General features: G+C 35.8%; 1 protein-coding gene across 1 annotated transcript in view; it reads right to left on the reverse strand.

Annotated features, from left to right (window-relative positions):
- Positions 1-23,116, reverse strand: part of pip (heparan sulfate 2-O-sulfotransferase pipe) — a 93,416-nt gene that overhangs the window by 9,966 nt on the left and 60,334 nt on the right. Inside the window, exons 4-7 of the mRNA XM_034975435.2 lie at positions 13,898-13,986; positions 13,279-13,492; positions 9,034-9,172; positions 1,730-1,886 (exon numbers count right to left, since the gene is read on the reverse strand). Coding sequence (XP_034831326.2) covers positions 1,730-1,886; positions 9,034-9,172; positions 13,279-13,492; positions 13,898-13,986 — 599 coding nt within the window. The remainder of the gene's footprint in view (positions 1-1,729; positions 1,887-9,033; positions 9,173-13,278; positions 13,493-13,897; positions 13,987-23,116) is intronic.

Genomic DNA, 23,116 nt, shown 5'->3' on the forward strand with positions numbered 1-23,116 from the left:
GAATGAATATGAATGAATATTTATTTATTACCATAATTTTCACATATTTAGGTACACCCTACATAAATCCAAACTTTCAAACGTAAATACAATACAACTACGTAAACGTAATTACAATAAAACTTAAAGCTAGCTTTTATAAAATATAATTTACTATACAAATCATGCCCACGTATGGAATGGTGCCAAGAACTGGCTGCATTTACGCGCTGGACAGCCAGGCTGTTCCGTTGTACAAAAAAGAACCAGCCCTTCTGGCACCAGATGAGGCTATTAATCGCAGTGAAATGTCACGTAATTTTTTTTAGCATTAAGACTCCATGGCCCCAGAAACTTCGTTCGCGCACTGATGTTTCATTAGACATCTGCCCGGCCACAAGTTTTGCTGAATTATGTGACCGTTCATATCCTCCTGGCCTCCTCTCTCTTCGGAGAGAGTGATATGGACGCTATGTGTGGGTTGACAGGTTGATGTAATTAACCCAGAATTTCTCCCGAGATATGCAGATTTCCGTACGTTTTCCTTCAACGAAGAACGCGTGATGAATAGTGAGTCCTAGTTGATTAACCATGATTAAAAGCCGTGATCCATTGATAAAATGATCCAGGGGCCTTAGTACTAGATTTGACATCTATCTACCTATGCAGCGTGATGTTTGCCAACACCGTTTGTATGGCACTCTCTTATTGGTTAGAAATTAGAACTGTGTGTGAATTCTTCTAGTTGCAGCAGGAATACCATACCTAAATATAAAATACAACCTATTATAGCAAAGGAGAAGTTTCCATTTTTTCAATGAAATAATTATAAAAATTTAAGTAAATGAAAATAACAAAGAATTATTAAAAATAATAACAACAAATGAAAAGCCTTATCATTGTGAGTGGGCCAGTAATGTGTGTGATGATGATGTACTTATATTATTGTCGTAATAAAACATAATAAAATAACCAAAAGGTACCTACATATTTTGAGAGTTACACTATTAAGCTTTAGAAAAAAATCAGAAAGCTCGCAATCCTCCTCCTCTACCTACAGAGACATATTTAAGTCTCCGTAATATTGTCTGCGGTCATTTAAAGAAACGATTAATACAGTACAGTGCTCCTGTTATGTAGTGTGAAACATATTCGGAGACGCGTGACGGATTGATGGCTCTTTGATCCGTAAATTGACTGCCGATCAACAAGCGAGCGACGAGAAATCAAAATCACAGCGTGAGAGTAATGATTCCTCTCTGGCACTCCTTGTGTTGGGACCAGTTGTACCACCCAACGATGTAAACTAAATAGGACACCTAATTACAGGATACTAAGGTCTATTCTTGCCTCAAAGTGTTGCAATGTGCTGTGTGTAATGATTCGCGCTTAATATTTTCGTTTAATATTAAAATTAGTGTTAATAAGTATAATAATTAGATATACTATAGATGATTGCCGCAAATTCGGCTGCGTAGATTTAAGTTTTTCAAAAATCCCGTGGGAAGTATTTGAAATCGGTTTAACGAATGGGCCTTTAAAATTCCTTTAAAAAGTGATTTTCTGAGAGAAAAAGTAGCCTATGTGACCATATATGTCCTTTACTGAGATGCAAGCTGTCCCTGTATCAAACAGCCAAACCGTTGAGCCCACTAATAAACTAAATTCAATCTCAGTAGGTAAACCTTTAAATAAAATCTAATTTACTAGTTTATTTTAAGTGAGTCAGTTTTTTTAGTTAAAATCTTACTTTTTTCAGCCAGGCGGGATCAGGTAAAGGCAGGTCGGGGAAGGCTCTCTTCCGTTCGACGTAGTACCATGGAGCCCTTACGTAGTAGTACCAGGAGATGACGCGTTCTACGGGGTCCCGTACCACGTTCACGTAGATCGGAGAAGGGTAGCCGAATCTGAAATTATGTGAAATAAATTAAACTCAAATTAAACGATTACCTACATATTATACGTAATTATAATATTCCTTGTATGCCAATTGCCAACTTGTATAGCTCTTGGAGAGGGCGCGCACTGCGGTGCGGCGAGTTGCGGTGCGTTTTAAAATCCGCAAATTTGAATTTGATCTATTAAAATCCGATGCGGAATTAATTCCGAAGTGCGCGCGCTTCTATGCTGTTCTATAGTTCACAGATTTTGCGGGGAAAAAACGTCCGCACATTATCGTGGTGCGCGCTAGCTCTTAAGTATATGTATTATGTCAAGACTACAACCGGTTCGGAGTGCAGTTTCTATTTATCTTAATCTAGATTCTACTGAGAAGAGCTGGCAATTTTAGTGTACAAACTATCGTGTCGTCAGTGTTTTCCATACTACTAGAACTAGTTGAGCTTACGTCAACTAAGCACGTGAGTACAGCCGGGAGCATCTATATTTTACATGAGCTGACAAGCTCAGCATTTACTCTTTTAAAGCTTACAGGCTCTTTGAAATGATATTTCCATCTGTTTGGTAGTGATAATATTAACATTCCTCTAGAATTTTAGATTTTTTAAATATAAGATTGTCAATAAAACAGATTCCACCAAGAAGACCTGGATATAATGGTTTAGCTTCCAGGAAAGTGCGACGATAATAATTATAATATCGTCTAATCATTGTCTATGGTGGAAAATTCAATAAGCTAGGCTATGAAAATCAAGCGATGCACCAACTAATAACTTGGTTTCAAACACTACTCTCCTAAGTCGCAAACCTGTAGGCCACCTCGTTAGCCCAGCCCACTAGTCTATTCTGTACCTACTATGTATATGAGTCCTTGCAACATGATGCTCCCACCTTCGTACGAGTGGATAGGTTTGTCAAAAATTCCATAGGAACTCTGATTATACCATATGCCCGTTTTTAGAATGCAAGATATGCAAAATCAGTTAAACGGATAGGCGGCCGTGAAAAGGTAACAGAAACACAGACGAATACACTTTCGCATTCACAATATTAGTTTGGATTATCATTAGCTACTCTAACTACAGAGTACAGACATAGATATACCTATTAATTACCTACTATAAATATTGTAATCTAATGCTCTTTGTGCTAATTAGCGAAACATAATAACGAAATTTCTCCTATCCTATTATTTTCTTCTGAACAATAGATTAAGTGGGGAGCACGAGCGGTTTCCGAGTAGGTAGGTATAATTATTCGGTTGTATAGAGAGTGACTGTGTAATCATCCGCGCAATTAATGTCGATTTACATTAATCATGTTAGGGGCTTGCCACATTAGCCTAAAATATTATATCTACATACTTAAGACCTAATACCTATATAACAATTATTATTACAGTTAGATAAAATATTCATAATTTCCTACAACAACATGTAATTGAATAAAAATGTTTAACGACTTAATGGGGCCGATTCTCTAGGCGGTTTTCTAATTTTAAAATGTCTAATATTAGACTTAGAAAGGTGTGTTATTCTGAAAACCCACTTAAATGACAGGTCTAACCTAAAATTGAATTTGACAGCACTAAACTATTCAATTTAGATTTTAAAGAGCAAAAGTTATTCTGTTGCACGAACTAAATGCCTAAATTAAGAAACGTCAACCTAAAATTTTCTAAAATTAGAGTGGACCTCGCGAGGTGCCCACTAAATTTAAAGAGTCTGCTTAAATGGCAAAATGGACGTGTTTTGAAAGAAATATTTTTATTTGAGTTTAGAATTGTTATATTTAAGATAAAAAAAGTGTCTTTTAAGTGTTTTAATTTAATTTAAACTTTATAAAATGGAAATATACGTGGTTTCTCTGGCTCGTCGTTAATTCGCAAAAAATAATTAGGTTGGTTATCTACTTTGTTGTCTAAGAGTATCAGACACCTCCACAGACATCCTGGCGGCTTCAGCAAGGCAAACCTAAGATCCTTAAGTCTCCTTATTTCTTAACTAGCAAGTGGCAGCTGTTCGAAAATACTGTGGGACTAAGATACTTTTCTGTAGGTACTTAGCTTACCTACCTACCTAATAAAAGTAGCCTATAAGTATATCCTTCACTAGTATGTGTCCTTGTGAAAAATCTCTGTGCCCAACTAGGTTAGATGCATAAAGGAACATACCCAGAGACAAAAACTTGCATAGGTAGCTACCTAAATATTAGTGTGAACATAAATCTTTGCCAATTAGGTATGCCAAGGTAAAACTTGATGCCTTGTTATCATTATCAATGAGATTAATTCCTACTACCTACTACTTATTGCTAAACATATCAAAAATAAAGCAGAATAAGTGTGGTGGTAGAGTAGGTACTTATAATAAAGTTTAAGTTCTAAAATCTTAATGAGTTCACCTAAAGGTTTATTTATAGGCTAAATTAACAGATTTTACATTTAGTTATGTCTTATACTTACATACCCCTAGTATTGAACTAAGTACTTGAGTAGTACCCAGTTACTTCTTTATTTTCAACTCAGTAGATACCTGCTTGAAAGACTACCTATTACATGCATAAGTAGGTACTTATACTAGCTACAGTACAGTATAGATAACTACAACTAACTGACATAGCCTGGGTTCACTTTAATCATCTGATAAGTTTTAGTTGAGAAGTACCTAGTAGATACATCTTGTAATTCCTAAACATATCATGATAGGATCTTGTTGAGTTTACCTATAAAGGTATACCCATACCCATATGGGTATCACATTTCAGGTTAACTAGCTGACCTGCCTGAGTTGTACCTGCCCCAGCTTTGTTCGGGTGGAATAAGTACCTATGTAAGTATCTGAAAATTATGTCGTAGTGGTCTATATACCTACTTAAAGTAAACGTTCCTTACATGCAAATTCTCAAGTTTTTAAACTCAGCAGCTTAATAAATTACTAGACTCAGGAGTCAGCAGCTTATATGCTGATGTCAGTCAGTCAGTTTATATTTTTACATTTACATAATATGTAATATGAAGAGAGAGAGAAAAGCTAGGACTTCTCCATAACATCCTCAAAAATGTGTGAAGTCTGCCAATCCGCACTTGGTCAGTGTGGTAGATTATGGCCAAAACACCTTATTCTGAGAGGTGACCCGTGCTCAGTAGTAGTGACCCGGCGATGGATTGATAATGATGATGATGATGATGATGTACTGACCTAGCTACCTGCCTTTAGGTCACAAGAAGTATATAGGGTACTTCTAGTACCTAAAGTGATCCTATAATGGTTCCTTTTGAGGTATGGAACCCATAGTTAGAAGAGAAATAACGTCAAAAAATAATTTGATTTCTTTTATCTTTTCTAGATCTATTTTATTGAAAACGGACTAAAGTTTTCTACACATTCCTATAATTCTACAAATTAATACAGAAATCTATAGACTCAACCTTTATTTAGTTTGAAATCTATAGACCTCTGACTTTGCATAGACTTAAGATACTGATAAAAGAGACAGAGTTATATCATTGGCATAAATCTGTCTCGTTTTAACTGAAACTTACGTCAGAGCAAAGTCAAAGTATGCTCTCTATACATATCTGTGCTTAAAGTATTATGTTTTAACTATGTCTAGTCTGAGCTAATTCAAAGTATAAGTACTCTATAGATTTTAGCCAAAGAATATGCAAACCTCAAAAAATGATTTTATAATTCTTATGGTGAAGACTGCATTGAAATTGATATAAATAGGGACTGAAAACTAATTTTGAACTATTTATACCTATAGATTATAAATTTCATTTTTCAGGTAGTACTAGTACAACTAAGTCATACTACAGCTGCTCAGTATGATGAAGGCAAGAATTTCCTAACAAAAGCAAGAAAACTTCAATCAGATAATTAACAATTACTTTTATTAAATAAAATAATAAAACATATACATATGTTTCATTCTGTACTGTACATAATTAATATTTATTTCAATAACATTTAAATAAAAATTAAGTTTAGGAAACAACTGTTCATTTTTGGTAGATGAGTGACGGAACATCTTTTTAACTCGCAGACTCCATATACTTGGTTTCATGAAATGGACTGAAATAAAAATTATCAACGTTGAAAGTTTGTTATGATGATGTGTTGAAAGGTTTAATGTATCCTACACTTCAATTTTTTGCTATGCATACTAGCTGTTTACTATGCAATTAAGCATCACTTTCTTTAACGGTGAACCAAACCATTGTGAGGAAACCTAAATGCCTGAGAGTTCTCCATAGTGTTCTCAAAGGTGTGTGAAATCTGTCAATGTGCACTCGGCCAGAGTGGTGGACAATGGCCAAACTCTTCCCGTTTTGAGAGGAGTCCCCTGCTCAGTAGTCAGCCGGCAATGAGTTGATCGTGTGATGATACTAACTGTTGCCTGTAATTATTATTTTTATATAGGTATGCTACACTTCCATTTTTTGCTATATTATAATATGTACTAGCTGTTTAATAAGCAATTAAGTATCACTTTCTTTAACCGTGAAGGAAAACATTGTGAGGAAACCTACATGCCTGAGAGTTCTCCATAGTGTTCTCAAAGGTGTGTGAAGTCTGTCAATCTGCACTTGGACAGAGTGGTGGACTATGGCCAAACTACATTTTGAGAGGTGATCTGGCAATGAGTTGATCATTATGATGATACCAGCTGTTACCTGTTATTATTATTATTATACACGTAGGTATATACATTCAATCTTGATCTTGTAGGTACTTTCATGCCTTAAATCACATTACCGCCTTAGTTTGTTGAATTCATAGCAGAATTCATGGATACCTCGTTCCACGTCCTTGCACGCTAGATTTGTAAGTATACCGCCAAGTTTCAGAACTTCCTCGCTGTATATTCCTTTACCTGTATATTCAATGTACTCTGTGGCAGTCAGTTATTTAGGATTATAGCTTTTCATCTGTTTGCATTGATTTCCTAGCAAGAGTTTGACAATTAGGTACCTCGGTGATTTCAAGGTAAGGTAGGTAGGTAAGATTCCAAGCAAAATTCTTTTTTTTTTATCTATTTTATGCACATAACCACTATTTTCACAAAGTTTTGTAACAAAAACTAAGATTCTTTAACCACAAAACATAAAGAAATTAGGTTAGAAATTATATTTGCAACAAAAATAATAGATCTGTTTTTTTAACTGGTTTTACGGCTCTGGGTTCTAGCACTTTTGATCAAACACTTAAGCCTACTTCACACGATAAAATGAACAAAACTTCAATTTTCAACACTTTTATTGTGATTCGACCTAAATAAATCAAGTAAAGTTATTATTTTTGTATTTCAAGTAACATCATTCGATATTTTTCGCAAAAAATAGTTTTAAGATTAAAGGGGAAAATCAAACACAAATTTAGTGCAGTTCTTGTTATCTTAAATAGCAACACTTACTATTCAATTCAAACGTCATTTTAGACGGCCATTTAGGATGTTTAAATTTAGTTGAAGCAAAAAAGCGAATGCAGTTTAGAAATAGAAATCCTAAAATTAAAGAATCTAAAATTTAGTTTAGGTTTAGGTTAGAGTACAACAGAATTAGCACCAAATACCTACCTAAATACAAATTATTAAAACCTAATCAAATTTATAATCCTAAAAATGTTTTTTTGTTAAAATTGTATCTCAACATTTCTTTGCAAAAGTGGACACTTAGGTATATTTTCAAAAATTATATCATAATTAGTAATTACCCATATTAGCATATTCTTATTTAGGGTAGGTACCACCAGACTCTACTCAGAAGATTGCACACTGCCGCTAGACCCGCTAGCACAGAAAACTTAATATTTAGTACGTTTGCTACTAGTGCTGTGGGAGGGGCATTTTTCAGGTAGGTAGTGAAAATACGGGTGAGGTCGAGCAGGACCAAACGCTCCGTAAAATATCGCGGTCACATCAGAGTCGACCTCTGACGTTTTTAGCGGAGTTCCAAAAATCTTCTCAAAGAGAAGAAGGTTCTCCCTTGCTATTTGTATCTTGGTATGTTGTCACCTTAAGCACAGAATGACTACCCCTATTATAAATGTGATAGTGTGTTTGTTTTTTGGTTTGTTGGTTTATTGTATTGTTGGTTTGTTGGTTTGTCCTTCAATCACGTTGCAACAGAGCAACGGATCAACGTGATTTTTTGCATGGGTATAGTTAAAGACTTGGAGAGTGACATAGGCTACTTTTTAACCCGGAAAATTAAAGAGTTCCCACGGGATTTTCAAAACCTAAATCCACGCGGACGAAGTCGCGGGCATCAGCTAGTATATAATAATACTAACGAGACTAATCGTTTCCTTCAGTACGAATCCGGAAGCGAGTCTTTTGTATTGATTCGTGAATTAAGTACCATCTGTACCATTGTGTGTAGCGGCGCTTAAATATTTATTCCATATCCACTGACAGTTATATTTTGATTGATGCTTGCAATTTGTTTTTTTCTTCTAAGTATTACAAATTAGAGTGCTCTTAATATCTGCTATAATTTTTTTCTTTTTTGATCAAATGAAAGTGTAATTTTTAAATCAGCCAGTTGAAGTCGTAAAATTCTTGTTTTTTTAAACATCCGAACAGACCTGACCGCAATTTCTCGTCTGATGGAAAGTGACTATAGTCTTAAAGATGGATGTCATTTGCCTAAAGTAAACCTATTCATACGAAGGTATCCAAGTTGTTATATTCATTTCATTGCTTGCGCTATTATTCTATTCATTGCTTGCGCTTTGAGCCAAAATGGAGTTAGGTACTTAAACCATACCAAAATGCAATATCAAATGTGTGCCAAATGCGATAGTTAAGTGCTTAACACAAAATAACGAATAGGTAGTACCTACGTCGTATTACTTTACGCAAGAAACAAAGATCGTTCCTGGTTGGATAACTTTTATTGCAATTAAATTGGTTTTCTTAGTAAGACCAATATGTATAAGCCGCTGGATTCAGGCAGTGCAAGACCGTAGCGTGTGGAAGTCGGTACAAGAGGCATATGTCCAGCAGTGGACGTCTAGCGGTTGTTGATGATGATGATGAATCGCCCGCGGCTTTGCTCCCTTGTGTTTGTGAGTTATTATCACGCGTTATATTAAATGGACCTTCTATTACTCTCTATTTAAATTTTAATGGTAACAGATAATGGAATACCTGGTAAAGTTGGTGTAGCAGACATGCTTGATGTAGGAGGCTGGTGGTGTGTGTGCTGACACCACGCTTACAAGGACTTGCTGGTCCGCTGGCGCGAGCCTGATCGTTTCCACTCGCTGCACTGCATCTCGGTGGAAAGCTACAAATATGAATATGAAACCTATTATATACACATATATAAAAAACCTATAATAAAGTTGTAAACCTATATTATACTACACTATAACTATAACTATACTATAACTGCGGCGAAAGTTAAAAAGATATGTACTAAATGGCTTTTAACTCTTTCTTACGATCAATCAGAACAACTTATAAAGTCTTGGCATTGTAATTAAATCAAATTCACATAATATAACATTTCCACACACACACACACACACACACACACACACACACACACACACACACACACACACACACACACACACACACACACACACACACACACACACACACACACACACACACACACACACACACACACACACACACTCACACACACACACACACACACGCGCGCGCGCTTATTTATTTACTTATAGTCTGTACAAAATGACTCCTCACGCGCCATTTTAACTCTATGGGTCGTCATGTCAAAAATAAGGCTCACCTTTAAATTAAGGACTAAAACCATACTTTTGACTTGAAATTTGACACAAAAAGTTAAAATGGCGCGTGAGGAGTTAAATTTTACGCGTTATACCAATACACCAATAGAGTGAGCTAGTACCTATTGTGCGAAGCTTTGCCCTTTTGCCCTGTTTCCATATATGAAAGACAGGGGACTGCATTCATATAGTGCACTGACCTTGTTTCATTAGGTCCTTCGTTTATCCATATCTACCATATAAAGACGTTATAATAGCGGTCATTGTAATTTGACCATTCTCAAGGTAAGGAAGCTAGGTAGCCAATTTGAATAGATGAGTTACACTACAACAATATAACAACAAGTCATTCTATTAAACTGCTTTGCTGAACAGAAATTTTGATTAACTCTCAAGTCTTAAGTCTAAAAGTGGGAGGTCCTGGATTCAATTCCTGAGTCAGAGAAGTCAAGGATTTCTAAATTACTTTTGGTCTGGTGGGAGGCTTTGTTCACTGTTCCACTCTATTCGCAAATGGCTTTCCGGCACAATGTCGTGTAGCTAATATAAATCATCATCATCATCATCAGCCTGTGGACGTCCACTGTTGGACATAGGCCTTCCCTAAAGAGCGCCACCACACCCGGTCCTCAGCCTTCCTCATCCAGCCACTTCCCGCCAGCCTCTTTATATCGTCAGTCCATCGTGCTGGAGGGCGTCCCACACTACGCTTGCTTAAACGCTAATATAAATAAATATACTGCCATAACCCTTTCTTCCAGTGGGGTGATTTAACTCAGTGTCTAAAACCGAATGATAGCCACCGAATTTATTTGACATTGATTGGTTCTACACTGCTGTTTCATTGAATGATAATAAAATAATTTTTCGTGGAAAATCTTCAATGGATTAAAGATAAATGTCAAATGAACTCGGTGGCTATTATATGGTGTTAGACATTGAGTTGGCGAATAAGTAGGCTGGTCCGTATGTTTGCATCTAGCATTGTCACTTGCTTTCAGGTGAAATCATAAGATCAATCGCTTCATATCTTGAATTAAATAAAGAAACACAAATAGTCATCTGAGACAATATGCAAGTCATTTTATTACTTCTTTTCTGAATAGGCTCGAAATTGCCTTTGAAAAGGAGTTAATTCATACAAATCACATACAAATGGATACAAGCAAATTAGTTGCAAGAATTAAAAGTAAAAGTTATCCAGCGATGTATAAATCTCTATCTAATAAATTAAAGGTGTGTTTACACTTTCGCTAAAGAGAGCACGTCAAGTGGCGAATCGGGATGGGATCGGGTTGTTATTCTAAGGGACGGACGGGAGCTTTTTAAAAAATATATAGACTAGCGCTTGGCTGCAATCAGACCTGCTGGATGGAGCGCGCTTGGAAATTTAGAAATTATAAAATTCCAAACCCCTGCCAGGAATCGAACCCGGGACCTCCCACTATTAAGACCACAGCGCGCACCACTGCGCCAGGGAGGTCGTCAAAGGTTGCCTAGAAGCTACTTATGTAGGTTCATACATTTATCTCCAGTTACGCTTGGCAGTCCCGCAGGCCGCAATAAGTACATGGTGAGATTATGTGCGACACGTCGATGACATAAAGCAGAGGCATAATTTGCGATGGTAAATACATATGGTGAATATAGATGGTAAATTCAGGATAACGAAAATGCCAGATGGCAGCACAACTATTTACTCACGTGCCCTAGCACCGCCGGGATGACAATTATTACAGTAATTAAATGACCACACAATATGATCGCAATCAACTTAGTTGATTAATACTCGCTCTACGTTAAAAGTTGGCGAATCACAGCATACAATGTAATAACTACTTTCGTGCTAATCCCGCAACGACATTGCGTGTGTCTAAACCACAGATGAGTGAATAATTTCTGTAATCCGTGGTCTCAACCTTTACAGCACTAACATGATACCTAATGTAGTTTAAAAAATTCGTTTAAAAAAGTTTAAAGGGCATCCCGAACGAGTAGTAGATTAAATTGACTATCTAAAAGGCAAAAGTATGTGGTAAAAGTTTACTGATTTAAATAAGAAAAGTTTCTATTCTATCAGAACTCCTCATTCAATGTGTTGTGTTTGAAGAACTCGTCATTGAATTCGATTAAAGACGGTGTATTTTCGACAGCAAACAATGTAAACACAATTATTACGATGAGACAAAAAAAGGTCATCATTAACGCAATGAGGTTTCAAACATCATTGTGTTAGATGAGACAATGCATAGGAAGGCTCAATGTTTTTTTTGACTTGTTGTCTTCACCTCGAAGTTCAACTAACCAAGTAAAAGAAAAATATAATTTAGTATTGTTATGTAAATCGACAGAGGCTGATATTTTTTTAAACAATATGTCTTAATTAGTTTGAGTAATTAATTATGAATACTAATCATTATTTATTTAAATTTTATTATCACCCTACAACTAGGCAAAGATCTTCTTTTGCTTTTATTTTTTTATTTTAGACTGTGTGGCGTTACATCCCTCCCTATTGTTTCCTTTTTACACGACTGCATAAAAAAGGAGTGTAATGTTTTCGGCGCTGTGAGTTTTTTTATTCCACCAAAACTTCTAAATGCCTGAACAGATTTGGATAGGTATACGGAGTAGGTATAGTTAAAATCCTTACATAATCCCGAGTTACACTGGCTATAACTTTTTGAACAAACCGGCCAAATGCGAGTCACACTCGCGCACCGAGGGTTACGTACTACAATCGTATTTATTACTTGTTAAATGCAAAGTTGTAGTAAGTATAATAAATTTTCTCTGTTCCTGTGTGTTACTTTTAGTTTCTTTATGTAGATGCCTGGTTCTGGTTGAGTGCCCAGGTTTGATAACCTGATGATAAAAACAAGACAATCTACATCCTACTACTAGATACCAACTACCTACATTATGTTTTCACTGTGCGCGTAGATAAAATCTTGGCACTTGGCAGCCGAGATAGTTCACAAAATTTATGTTAGAATCCTGTTTTTCCTTCATTGTTATTTTTGCCGGCAATTGCAAATCAGGTACCTAAGTTAAAACCTGTAGGTAACATCTAGATTCTAGAACGAGTTTGTATAAATAGTAAGTACGTATTTAAAAAAAACGTGCGACAGTAAAACAAGTGATTTTACATCCATTTTCGTTTGTCGTTATTATTATAACGACAAAATCAGAACTCACGAAAACTATCAAAAAATGTTCATGATAGCCAAGCGTCCACTGATATCTGATATTATAAGCTTTTGCAATTTCTTGTGCAAGTACAAGTGACTTATATAAAAGCTGATTTCTGTAAGAAATTACGGAAATTAGGTACTATCAGTGGACACTTGGTTTTATTTCACGAATTTGTTTCGATGGTTGATCTTATGCAAGCGCGCAGTTAAGTAGGATCACGGATGCAGATATAGTTAAAAGTGGATCAAAAGCTACTAATACCTGCTTAAGACCAAATTAGAGCTAGAGTTCGGACACCATATTGTGGTCCAAACCCAAATAGGAGAGATTGATGTATCTTTATCTCGATATATGTACCTACATTCGTGCGTTTAGGATACTTACAGTAAAATCCATGAAACAAAAATGCTATAGAAATAACTATGCCTAAATTACCTACCAAATTGATTCCTAATAGCCAATCGCCGTAGCAGTTCCATGAAGGTCTGACTCCCAACCTTCGGCACCCGGTTGAAGAACAGCAGCTCCACATCGCTCCGCGCCGTGTTGTTCAGCTCCCATGGGTCTGGTAACAGTTCTTCCTGCAACTCCTGCTCTACTTCTTCGGACCTCATGATTTCCGATTCGAGAGTGCGCTGTGGTTTGCTACGCTCCTAGTAACAAGTACAGTCAAATTAACTTATAATTTGGCTGTAATAAGTAAACTAAATAAAATACGCCATACTTAATGATCATAAATATCTAAATATTTTAATACAGGGATATCCAAATACGCCATAATGATCATAAATATCTAAATATTTTAATACAGGGATATCCAAATAGGCCATAATGATCATAAATATCTAAATATTTTAATACAGGGATATACCTACCATCTTTCAGGACCGGTGACAAATTTCAATATTGCTGCTTATAAATACAGTTCACATTCATAATCAAGTGCAGTAAAGTAAATCCACGGAAAGAGGAGAAATACGGATTTTGAAAGGAAAATGTATGCTGAGTCGTGTTACCGGTCACGTGTTTTCAACATTAATTACTGCCTGGACACTTACAGCGCCTGTGTTCCTTCGTAGTGCTTCAAGAGCCTCTTTGTATTCTTGCGCGGACGCGTACGAGTGCTCTGCTCGATCTGTTTGAATTCCTGTAACAAAACAAAATTGATTCAATGAATTGTGGTAGAAACTGACAAGATGAGACTGGATATGTGGCTATTTAAATTTATACCCTAACTTAACACATAGTCTACATTTCATTCCGAAAAGAAGTTCCCGCGGGATTTTTAAAAAACGTAAATCGACGCGGATCAATCGTGAGCATCATCTAGTAAAAGATAAGGAGGTAGGTATGATTGTGGTAACTTAAAACATTTAGCATAGATACCTATTCATACATAGTGCTGCAGAATTCAAAAGCTAGTGGTTAAAAACACGCCCATCACGCGTTGAACACATTCAGAATGATCATGAATAAAACGTAATTTATGCTATTAGACTAATTCACTCGATTCGAAGAGTTAAAAAGCACATTACGGGGTAGAGTAAAGGTCTTCTTATCCGTACCGTAATTACTAACTCAATAATAATAGAGCACTTGAAAGCACCTTATATACCTAGTGCAGCGCATTAACAAATTGGGTGTGTGATTCATGTATCGAAAACTAATAATTTGCATCTATATGTATTAATAATAATGTAGTAGCATTTGGAGTTTTCGAAATGTATGGTGCGAGGATTATAATAGTAAAAAATTAAGTGTTCCAATGGTCAATGACTTAACTTACGTAAAGCCCTAAAATGAGAGTACTTACGTAACTTTTAAAAACACCATTTTTAGGGTTCCGTAGCCAAATGGCAAAAAACGGAATGAATGAATGAATGAATTATTTATTCAATAAAATGCAGGTACAATAGGTTGAAACAATGTCTGATGAGCCTTATACATTTTACCGTAACTGGTGTTTGAATATTATTACCTTAAATTAAAAACATAAAAATAAGCAGGAATTAAAATACAAGTTATACATAGACTTCATAGAATCAAAACAAAATATTAGTAATGAATAAAATGTCAACATAATAGAAACCTTATAGATTCGTCATGTCTGTATGTCTGTACGTCTGTACGTCCGTATGTCACAGCCACTTTTTTCAGAAACTATAAGAGCTATTATACTGTTGAAACTTGGTAAGTAGATGTATTCTGTAAACCGCATTAAGATTTTCATACAAAAATAGAAAAAAAAAACAATAAATTTTGGGGTTACTTTCCAAGTTCCTTACTATAGTCATGCAAAAATTAATTTCGATCCGTTGCTCTGTTGTGGAGTGATATAAGATTAAACCAGGAAGTCAAAAAACTCACTTTCGCATTTACAATATTCATAACTAATCTTGATAATTTTCTGCAGGATTTACAGTTAGAATCATATTAACTTGAGAGGAAGGGAAGGTAATGCCCTCGCACGCGTATTATCGACTCGTGAAAGACAATTTCCACTGTGGGGTCACGACCATGGAACCATCCGGCCATGATTTATATCGTGCGATACAGTTTATTGCGGACACCACCGTTATACCTATTCAAGCCATCGCATCGCAAAGATTACTCCGCAATCTGCAAATCATACTTTCTCCCGCAACGATAAGGTGACAACGATATATACTTGAAATACCTTATATAGGTAGGAATATTTGCGAATTTAATTAATTGCCAAATCTCTTCTTCAGGTTAGCTCGCTTCCATTTCTGTATTCGAAGATTAGGTACCTATACCTAATGCATGAAAGATTCGATTAAGGACTGTTGGCAAAAGTCGAAACCCTAGATCAATCAATGGTACCAGGAAGAAGGGAAAAGATGGAATCGAAACTGTCACGTGACTAGATATTCCTAAACATTTATGAACTTTTTGTAAATAGAAATATGCATGAAGAAAGTGAGTCGACATTACATACGACATACGACATTATATACTACATTCGGTTTTTACAAGCGTTACAACAATGAAATTTTACAAACTTCATTTTATCTATGTATGTACATCAGCTGTTGTATACTTACTTCATATAAAGCTTAAATAAAAGATAAAGAATAAACTGTGAGAATTTCTCTTGCACAAGGATCAGTTTCTTTAATTTAGCAGCTGAAAGTTTTTTATCAGTTTAATTTATCAATATTATTACGTACCTATACCTACCTGTTAAGCATTCAACCAAAAATATCCACATACCTACCTACATATAAACATATACATATTAGGTTTGTATAGGTAAATTAATCTAAAGATAGTATAGTATGTGTTGTAGGTACAGTTTTGTATTGAAAGAAAGTGATTGAAATTATTCCTTCATCTAAAGGAAAAAACCCGATCTTTTTATTAGAAGATATGGGTAGGTAGGTACATTAAATAGAGTAAATCTTTCCTAATAATATTAATGAACAAAAGCATAATATTCGATAAAATATATGTCATAAAGAGCGTTGATATTCAGTAGATCACACCTTCATGTATACCGTCAGATAAATTCCATCAAATATCCTATTGTTCGCGAGATAAAGTAAATCACTAGACGATAATTAATATCTTTATGAACGTAATAACTAATAACAAGTAGATAAGTAGATTCTTTCATTGAACAAAAGCATATTCGATTAGGCATGTAATGAAGTGTGATGCTTATCATCTCTCCGGCGAGACTTTGACGATAGTAAAAGCGTTAACGGCGAATGATTGAATGAATGAGCCAATAGACGTAGAAAGGCCAGATCTCTTTTTACTGATCACCATTAAAGATCGAATAGCCCTGTAAGACCAGTTCCACAATGTGCGTACCTACTCGTACTTTTTTTGCAAAGGTAATCATTGCAAAAAAATGTATATAACTTTGTAGTCATGTTATAGAAGACAGAAAGTACGTACCTACGTATAATCAAGAATAGTAATAGAAAGATTTTTATTCAAATAAACTTTTACAAGTATGCATCTAATATTCTAATACCTAATGCTAGGATATTTAAGTAGATATATGAAAACAAGATAGTTTGAGAAGTTTCATGTTTAAAGTCACAGTGCTGTTAAGAATAAAAAACTCACAGTTTTCAAGCACAATATGAACATACCCTTAGATAATTGTAAGTGTGACCGCAAAAACTACGTCTTCATTTTGAATAATAACGTCGTAAGAAAATAAAGAATGCCATGACTTGATACAAGCTTGATACATGATTAACTAATAATGATATTGATGAAAAAAAAGTGTTATAAAGCTTATAATGAATCGCCTATAGCGGGTTGCTTCCGTTCGACATATTTTTCTGGTTCATATACCTAATGCATTAACAGTAACGACCAACCTATTCATGTCAATTTGCAAACTATGGCCATTATATTATTTGGCGAGTAAATCAAACAGTCTCCACGGGATTTTTAAAAACTAAAGTCCACGCGGACAAATCGCAGACATTAGCTATACAATAAACTTGTATGATTCCGATTGTAAGCCTGCATTGGATTAAATCTATTAAATTGATGACTATAGTTATTCAAACAAAGTGTCGTAGGTATCTATTAGTTTCGCTCCACATAGGATGATCAATATTAATCGTCCTAAATTTATCCAATTAGTTGCCTTCATCAGGAACCTTGCTTGTGTGTGTGCAGTGACCCTTCTACACATTAGGTACGGTCAGCTGTACAACAACCATTTTTTTTTTAAGTCTCTAGAGCTGTTTTGCACTAATCCGAACCACGTGCGAGAAAATACGCTCTAAAATTACAGTTGTAACTAGCTTATGCTCGGGACTACACAAATTTCAAACCCCTATTTCACCCTTTTAGGGGTTATATTTTCAAAAATCCTTTCTTAGCAGACGCTTGCATCATACTAGGTATCTGCATGCCAAATTTCAGCCCGATCCGTCAAATAGTTTCAGCTGTGCGTTGGTAGATCGCTAGTTGAAAAAGCGCTTCAAAAGTATAGCCTTTCGTGAGGTTTCAGTTTTCACTCAGCTTTTTCTTACAACGGAACTCCAGCAACGAGCATACCACAGACGACAGAAGAATTTGTGGTAACGTAATAAAGACATAACTGTGGCGGTCTTCTTCGAAATTGTGGTAGACCTCGCGTGACTTCCACGTCCTAATGAAAGAATTTACTGTTGAATGATAACAATTTCTGACAGCGAGTTTAATGTTAATCTTGAACGTCCAAGTACCACTTAATGTTGCATTCTAAGTTTACAAAATGAAAAAGCTTAAAACCCCTTGCCAGTGGCCACTAATTTTAAACATGGGGAGAGTAAAAACAATTTTTTTATTTTTTATTTTATTCAAATACAAGTTAGCCCTTGACTGCAATCTCACCTGGTGATAAGTGATGATGCAGTCTAAAATGATAGCGGGCTAACCTGGAAGGGGTATGGCAGTTTTTATTAAACCCATACCCCTTTGGTTTCTACACGGCATCGTACCGGAACACTAAATCGCTTGGCGGCACGGCTTTGCCGGTAGGGTGCTAACTAGCCACGGCCGAAGCCTCCCACCAGACAAAAACCTTGCATAGAATGAAATATTTTAAATTGAGAAAAATAAGTAAATAGAAGTTGGTTAATTAAATATCCAGAAACTTATGCGTTTAGAGAACCTTGGCTTAGCTAAATACAAATGCCATGATGAATAAGGTGTAAACTAGATAAATGGTTTTTTTTTGCATTATCTACTTTATAAAGTTTCCCACGCATACTATATCTACTTCAACATTCAACGTCAGTAACAAAAAAAGTTTAGCATAATTACGTTAGTTAAAAGGCTTGTGAAACGAACTTACGACCTAACGGGTCTTAATTAACACTTCTAGCTCATAAACTTATAGGAGCTCCGAGTTTGTAAAATTAACCGGACGCGTGACGTAGCCAGTAACTACGGACTTTGTCTAACATCGAAGATTTCCCTGCAACATAATGGCTAAATCGTCATTTGTTTCGAGCTAAGTAAATTAAATAATTCAATGGTATTTAAGACAATTGCTTATAATTGTAGGTTCTGTAGAGTCAATGTGTTAATATTTTTGAAATATTCGGTGTTCACTATGAGTTAACTGATTCAGAGTCGGTGATTATATTGTATTGAAACTATATCATCAAAGTGTATTTGTTTGTTGGTTTATTAATTTTTTTGCTTTGTCCTTCAATCACGTCACAACGGAGCGACTGACGGATCGATGTTATTTTTGCATGGTTATAGTTAAAAACCTCGAGAGTGACATTAGCTACTTATTATTCCGGATAATCAAAGAGTTCCCACGGGATTTTTGAAAACCTAAATCATCGTGGACGAAGTCGCGGGCATCAGCTAGTACATAATACTTAGGTTATCCATTACAAATATAAAAAATATCTATCTCGCGATGAAATACATTGTGCGCGACTTGGCGTCAATTATTGATTATAGTGGGAATCGGTCTGCTTTAGAATAGAAGGCAACCTTACAAGACTTTCAAGGCACACTAATTGATTCAGGAATTTAATGCGCATTATGTCCAGGAACTGAAAAAAGCTATACAATACTTACCATACAATGCATAAGGGGTTAGACTAGGTTTGGAATATAAATTACTAAGGTTTAGAAATAGACACGGCTAGTTTGTTGACGGTGTAAGTGTGTACTGTGTAGGTAGGTTTTGTTCTTGGTTAGTATCAAGTAGGTACAGGAAGTGATGATGATGATATTTTACATGTTACGCGCCTACCTAGAAAAAGCTCGTGTCATTTTCTCGGAAAGAATGTATATGTTACGGGCAACGTGATTAACTGGGCATTATTAATAATGCCCAAGAGGGATGGGCAAAAAAAATATAAGAAGGATATTGCTGCAATTTTCGGATTGAAATAATTTTAAGTTAAAATAAAATTGTAACAGATTGTAACCTATCCATCCAATCGTGTATATTGATGCATTTAGATTAAAGACCGACAAAAGTCCCATTTTCAATAATATTATGCAGCCTTTTAAAAGTATTTAATCTAAGTTATCTACCTATAACTGAGAATTTCTACGCATCAGCAGCTACTCTTGTAATGTGAGCTCTTTAAAACAAGGATGTGTAATTTGTGATCGATCAGATTTGTATCGGTCGTTAGTATTTGCATTTTGCATGTAATCGTCCTAAGGAGCAAGCTTTGCTCTAATAGGCCATGTCCCGTGGGAAGCATTATCAATCCATCCTCTATGCTATAAATCCTGTCTGAGTATTTATGTCTTGAGGCGTTTTTGTAATCATATTTGATCTATTTGCGGCTTATTTGAGGGTTCCGTACCTCAAAAGAAAAAAAGGAATCCTGGTTGGATCACTTCGTTGTCTGTCCGTCTGTCGTATCTGTCAAGAAAACCTATAGGGTATATACACCTTATAACACAAGTAAAGGAAAAGAATCCAAAAACTGTGAATTTGTGGTCACATCACAAAAAATAATTAAAAGGTGAGCAAATAATGAGTATTTTAAATTTTCCAAGTGAGTATCATATGAAACCAGATTTTTTATTTTTGTGTGTGTGTCGAAAAAATACAAATTTTGAAACTTTGATCTTTTTTTGTACAAATAACAGAATTCATGTAGATACAGAATGACAAAAGAGCGCAACGCTACGCGACAGGTAAAATTTCAGTACTGGGCGTTAGCTAAGCTGATGCCTAGTTCTATGGTAAGAACGGACATAGGCCTACACACAAATTCTTAAATAACTTAATAAAATAATTCGTAAATAATAGCTAGGTTCACTAAACGTTCAGTTACTTTTTATGTAGGTACCAAGACAGTACAAAAGCTTTAGTATAATGATACTTTAATGGCTACATCGCTATGTATAAAAACGACTAGGTATATAGCTGTCATTATAGTTTTTATGTAAAAAAACCAAAGTGAAACTATAAAACATATTGCAATAACGATAGAGATGATGTCCACAAGTGCAGGTGCCACAATGCAGTTCTTAAAAAATGTTAGCAACATGACATTTTGTGAAAAACGCGCTGAAAAGTACGCGGCCCAACTTGCAGCGTCTTTTTCAGCGCGTTACACGATGGAACATGGTGGCGATGTACCGATAGAAAAGACAAATAGATGATCCCGGAAATCACTCACGATAGTTTAAACGCACACTAATAAATTACACGCGTTGAATTTTCGGCCGCGTCACGCGTTTTGTAGTGTCTCTTGCAGTGTGTAACCAGTAGGTACGCTAGCAAAAACTTAGCATTAATTTTGTTATACTAAACACAATCTAATACCAATAACTATTAATAGTGTGCGATCAGATTTAACTCTGGTTTAGTTATTATACGGACTTTACCGTTTTTCAGAGTAAAAACTTTATTAAGTTCTCATATTTTATAGCACCATGAATCTTTTATAACGAATGAAGTATACCTACGTATACCACAGTTTTACGATGTACTATATGCATTACTTGTGATAATTAGCTGACTCGCAGTTTTATAGCACCGTTTTGCATGCAGAAGGACGCTTATTACGACTTACGAGTATATCCTGTGATGGTTGATACTGATTAAAAATAGCTCTAATACATAAGTATACACTTGGTCGTTCGACTTAATCTTGACGCCCACTATAATTACATCGTACCTACTATCACCGTAAAACTGTGGTACTATAGTGCGTGCACTATAAAAGCTCAGAGTCACTCAACGGGCGATAGGTAGAGAGAGCTATGCTCGGGTTTCTCTACATGATCAAATCGGAAATGAGGAGATCAGTAGAAGAACCAGCATAGCCGACATAGTTCAACGGATTGCGAAGCTGAAGTGCCAATGGGTGGGGCACATAGTTTGAAGAACTGATAGACGTCGGGATCCCTAGGTGCTAGAATGGCAAACTCGTATAGGTAAGCGCAGCGTTAGCAAACTTCCCACTAGGTGGACAGACGACATCAACCGAGTAACAGGAAGCCGTTGGATTCAGGCAGTGCACTGTGCGTTGTGCAAGACCGTGGCGTGTGAAAGTCCCTAAAAGAGACCTATGTCCAGCATTGCGGCCATGACGTTTTGACGGTTACATGTGTATAAGTAACCGTCAAAAAGTGTTGTTCGTCTACTAAGGTACATTGCGGTCCATCCATACCACATTCATACATAGATACCTAATATAACTGTTTAGCTATTGCTACCCTGATTGCAGAATATATTACCTACTTAGTACTACTTACAGCGTATTCTAGGAATACTTGAACAAAGCACAACTTAAACTTGCTATTTTTGTACCCATGCTGTTCCTAAGGACTGGACGGAATGAAACGGTATACGTTAAACAAGCGCCGTGTCACGTTTTAGCAGTTTAAACTGAATTATTACTGAGACGAGAAGAAATAAGGATTCTAAGAACCCGCTCGGGGCAAAGGGCATTACTACGAGAGAGCAAAGCAGTTTTATAACGAAATACTGTGACATTGACCGTGACTCTTTTACACGAGGACGTAACTTAAGTCATTTCTTAAATTGCGAAATCTAGTAATATTGTCGTGCTGTGTAAACTTGAGCTTACTGGTGTCACGTAAGACTAATGCCCAGTTGTTTTTCAGGCGGTTAAGTTACGCTACAGTTAGGTAACTGTTACCTTAAAACTTTGAAGGCCAATAAAAGCAAAATGGAATGCAAAAGCCTGGCTTTGTTTGGAGTTTGGACCATTTTACTTATAGGCTTCAAGGGACGGCTCATGGCTGTATGAATACTGACTTGTACAACCCACATAGCCTAGTTGTCGCTCAGGTGTAGGTAATAGTTTAATCAGTACGATTTACTTTTATCTACATATATAAAAAATTCAAAGTCCTACAAATACATCTTGACCAACAAAAAAAGTGGCCACGGTGATAAGGACAGAAAATAATCATTTTGTCACGTTCTAATAAGAGCCTAAATGCATTTAGCTATCTCGCTCTAACAGTAAGAGTCACAATAGGGCTACTTCCACAGGTATTATTCTGAGATAAAAATTGTCATCGGTAATAGCTCTACAAAAAATGTGACAAGTGTTTTTGATACGTAGGTATGTACGCGTAACGTATCTATGTACCTACTTCTTTTTGTGTATAAATCTACGCGGAAGAAGTCGCGGGCATCAGCTAGTCTATAATAAGTAGTTTAATTGAGGTTGTAGGTAGTTGGTCCGTTATTCTTATCTGACTTTAAAAGGATTCGTTCCTATTTTAGATTTTTATATGTTGTGATGTTTTATCGTGTTATTTGACAAAAAATCTTA

This window comes from Maniola hyperantus, chromosome 14 (genome assembly GCF_902806685.2).
Source record: "Maniola hyperantus chromosome 14, iAphHyp1.2, whole genome shotgun sequence".
Taxonomy (NCBI): domain Eukaryota; kingdom Metazoa; phylum Arthropoda; class Insecta; order Lepidoptera; family Nymphalidae; genus Maniola; species Maniola hyperantus.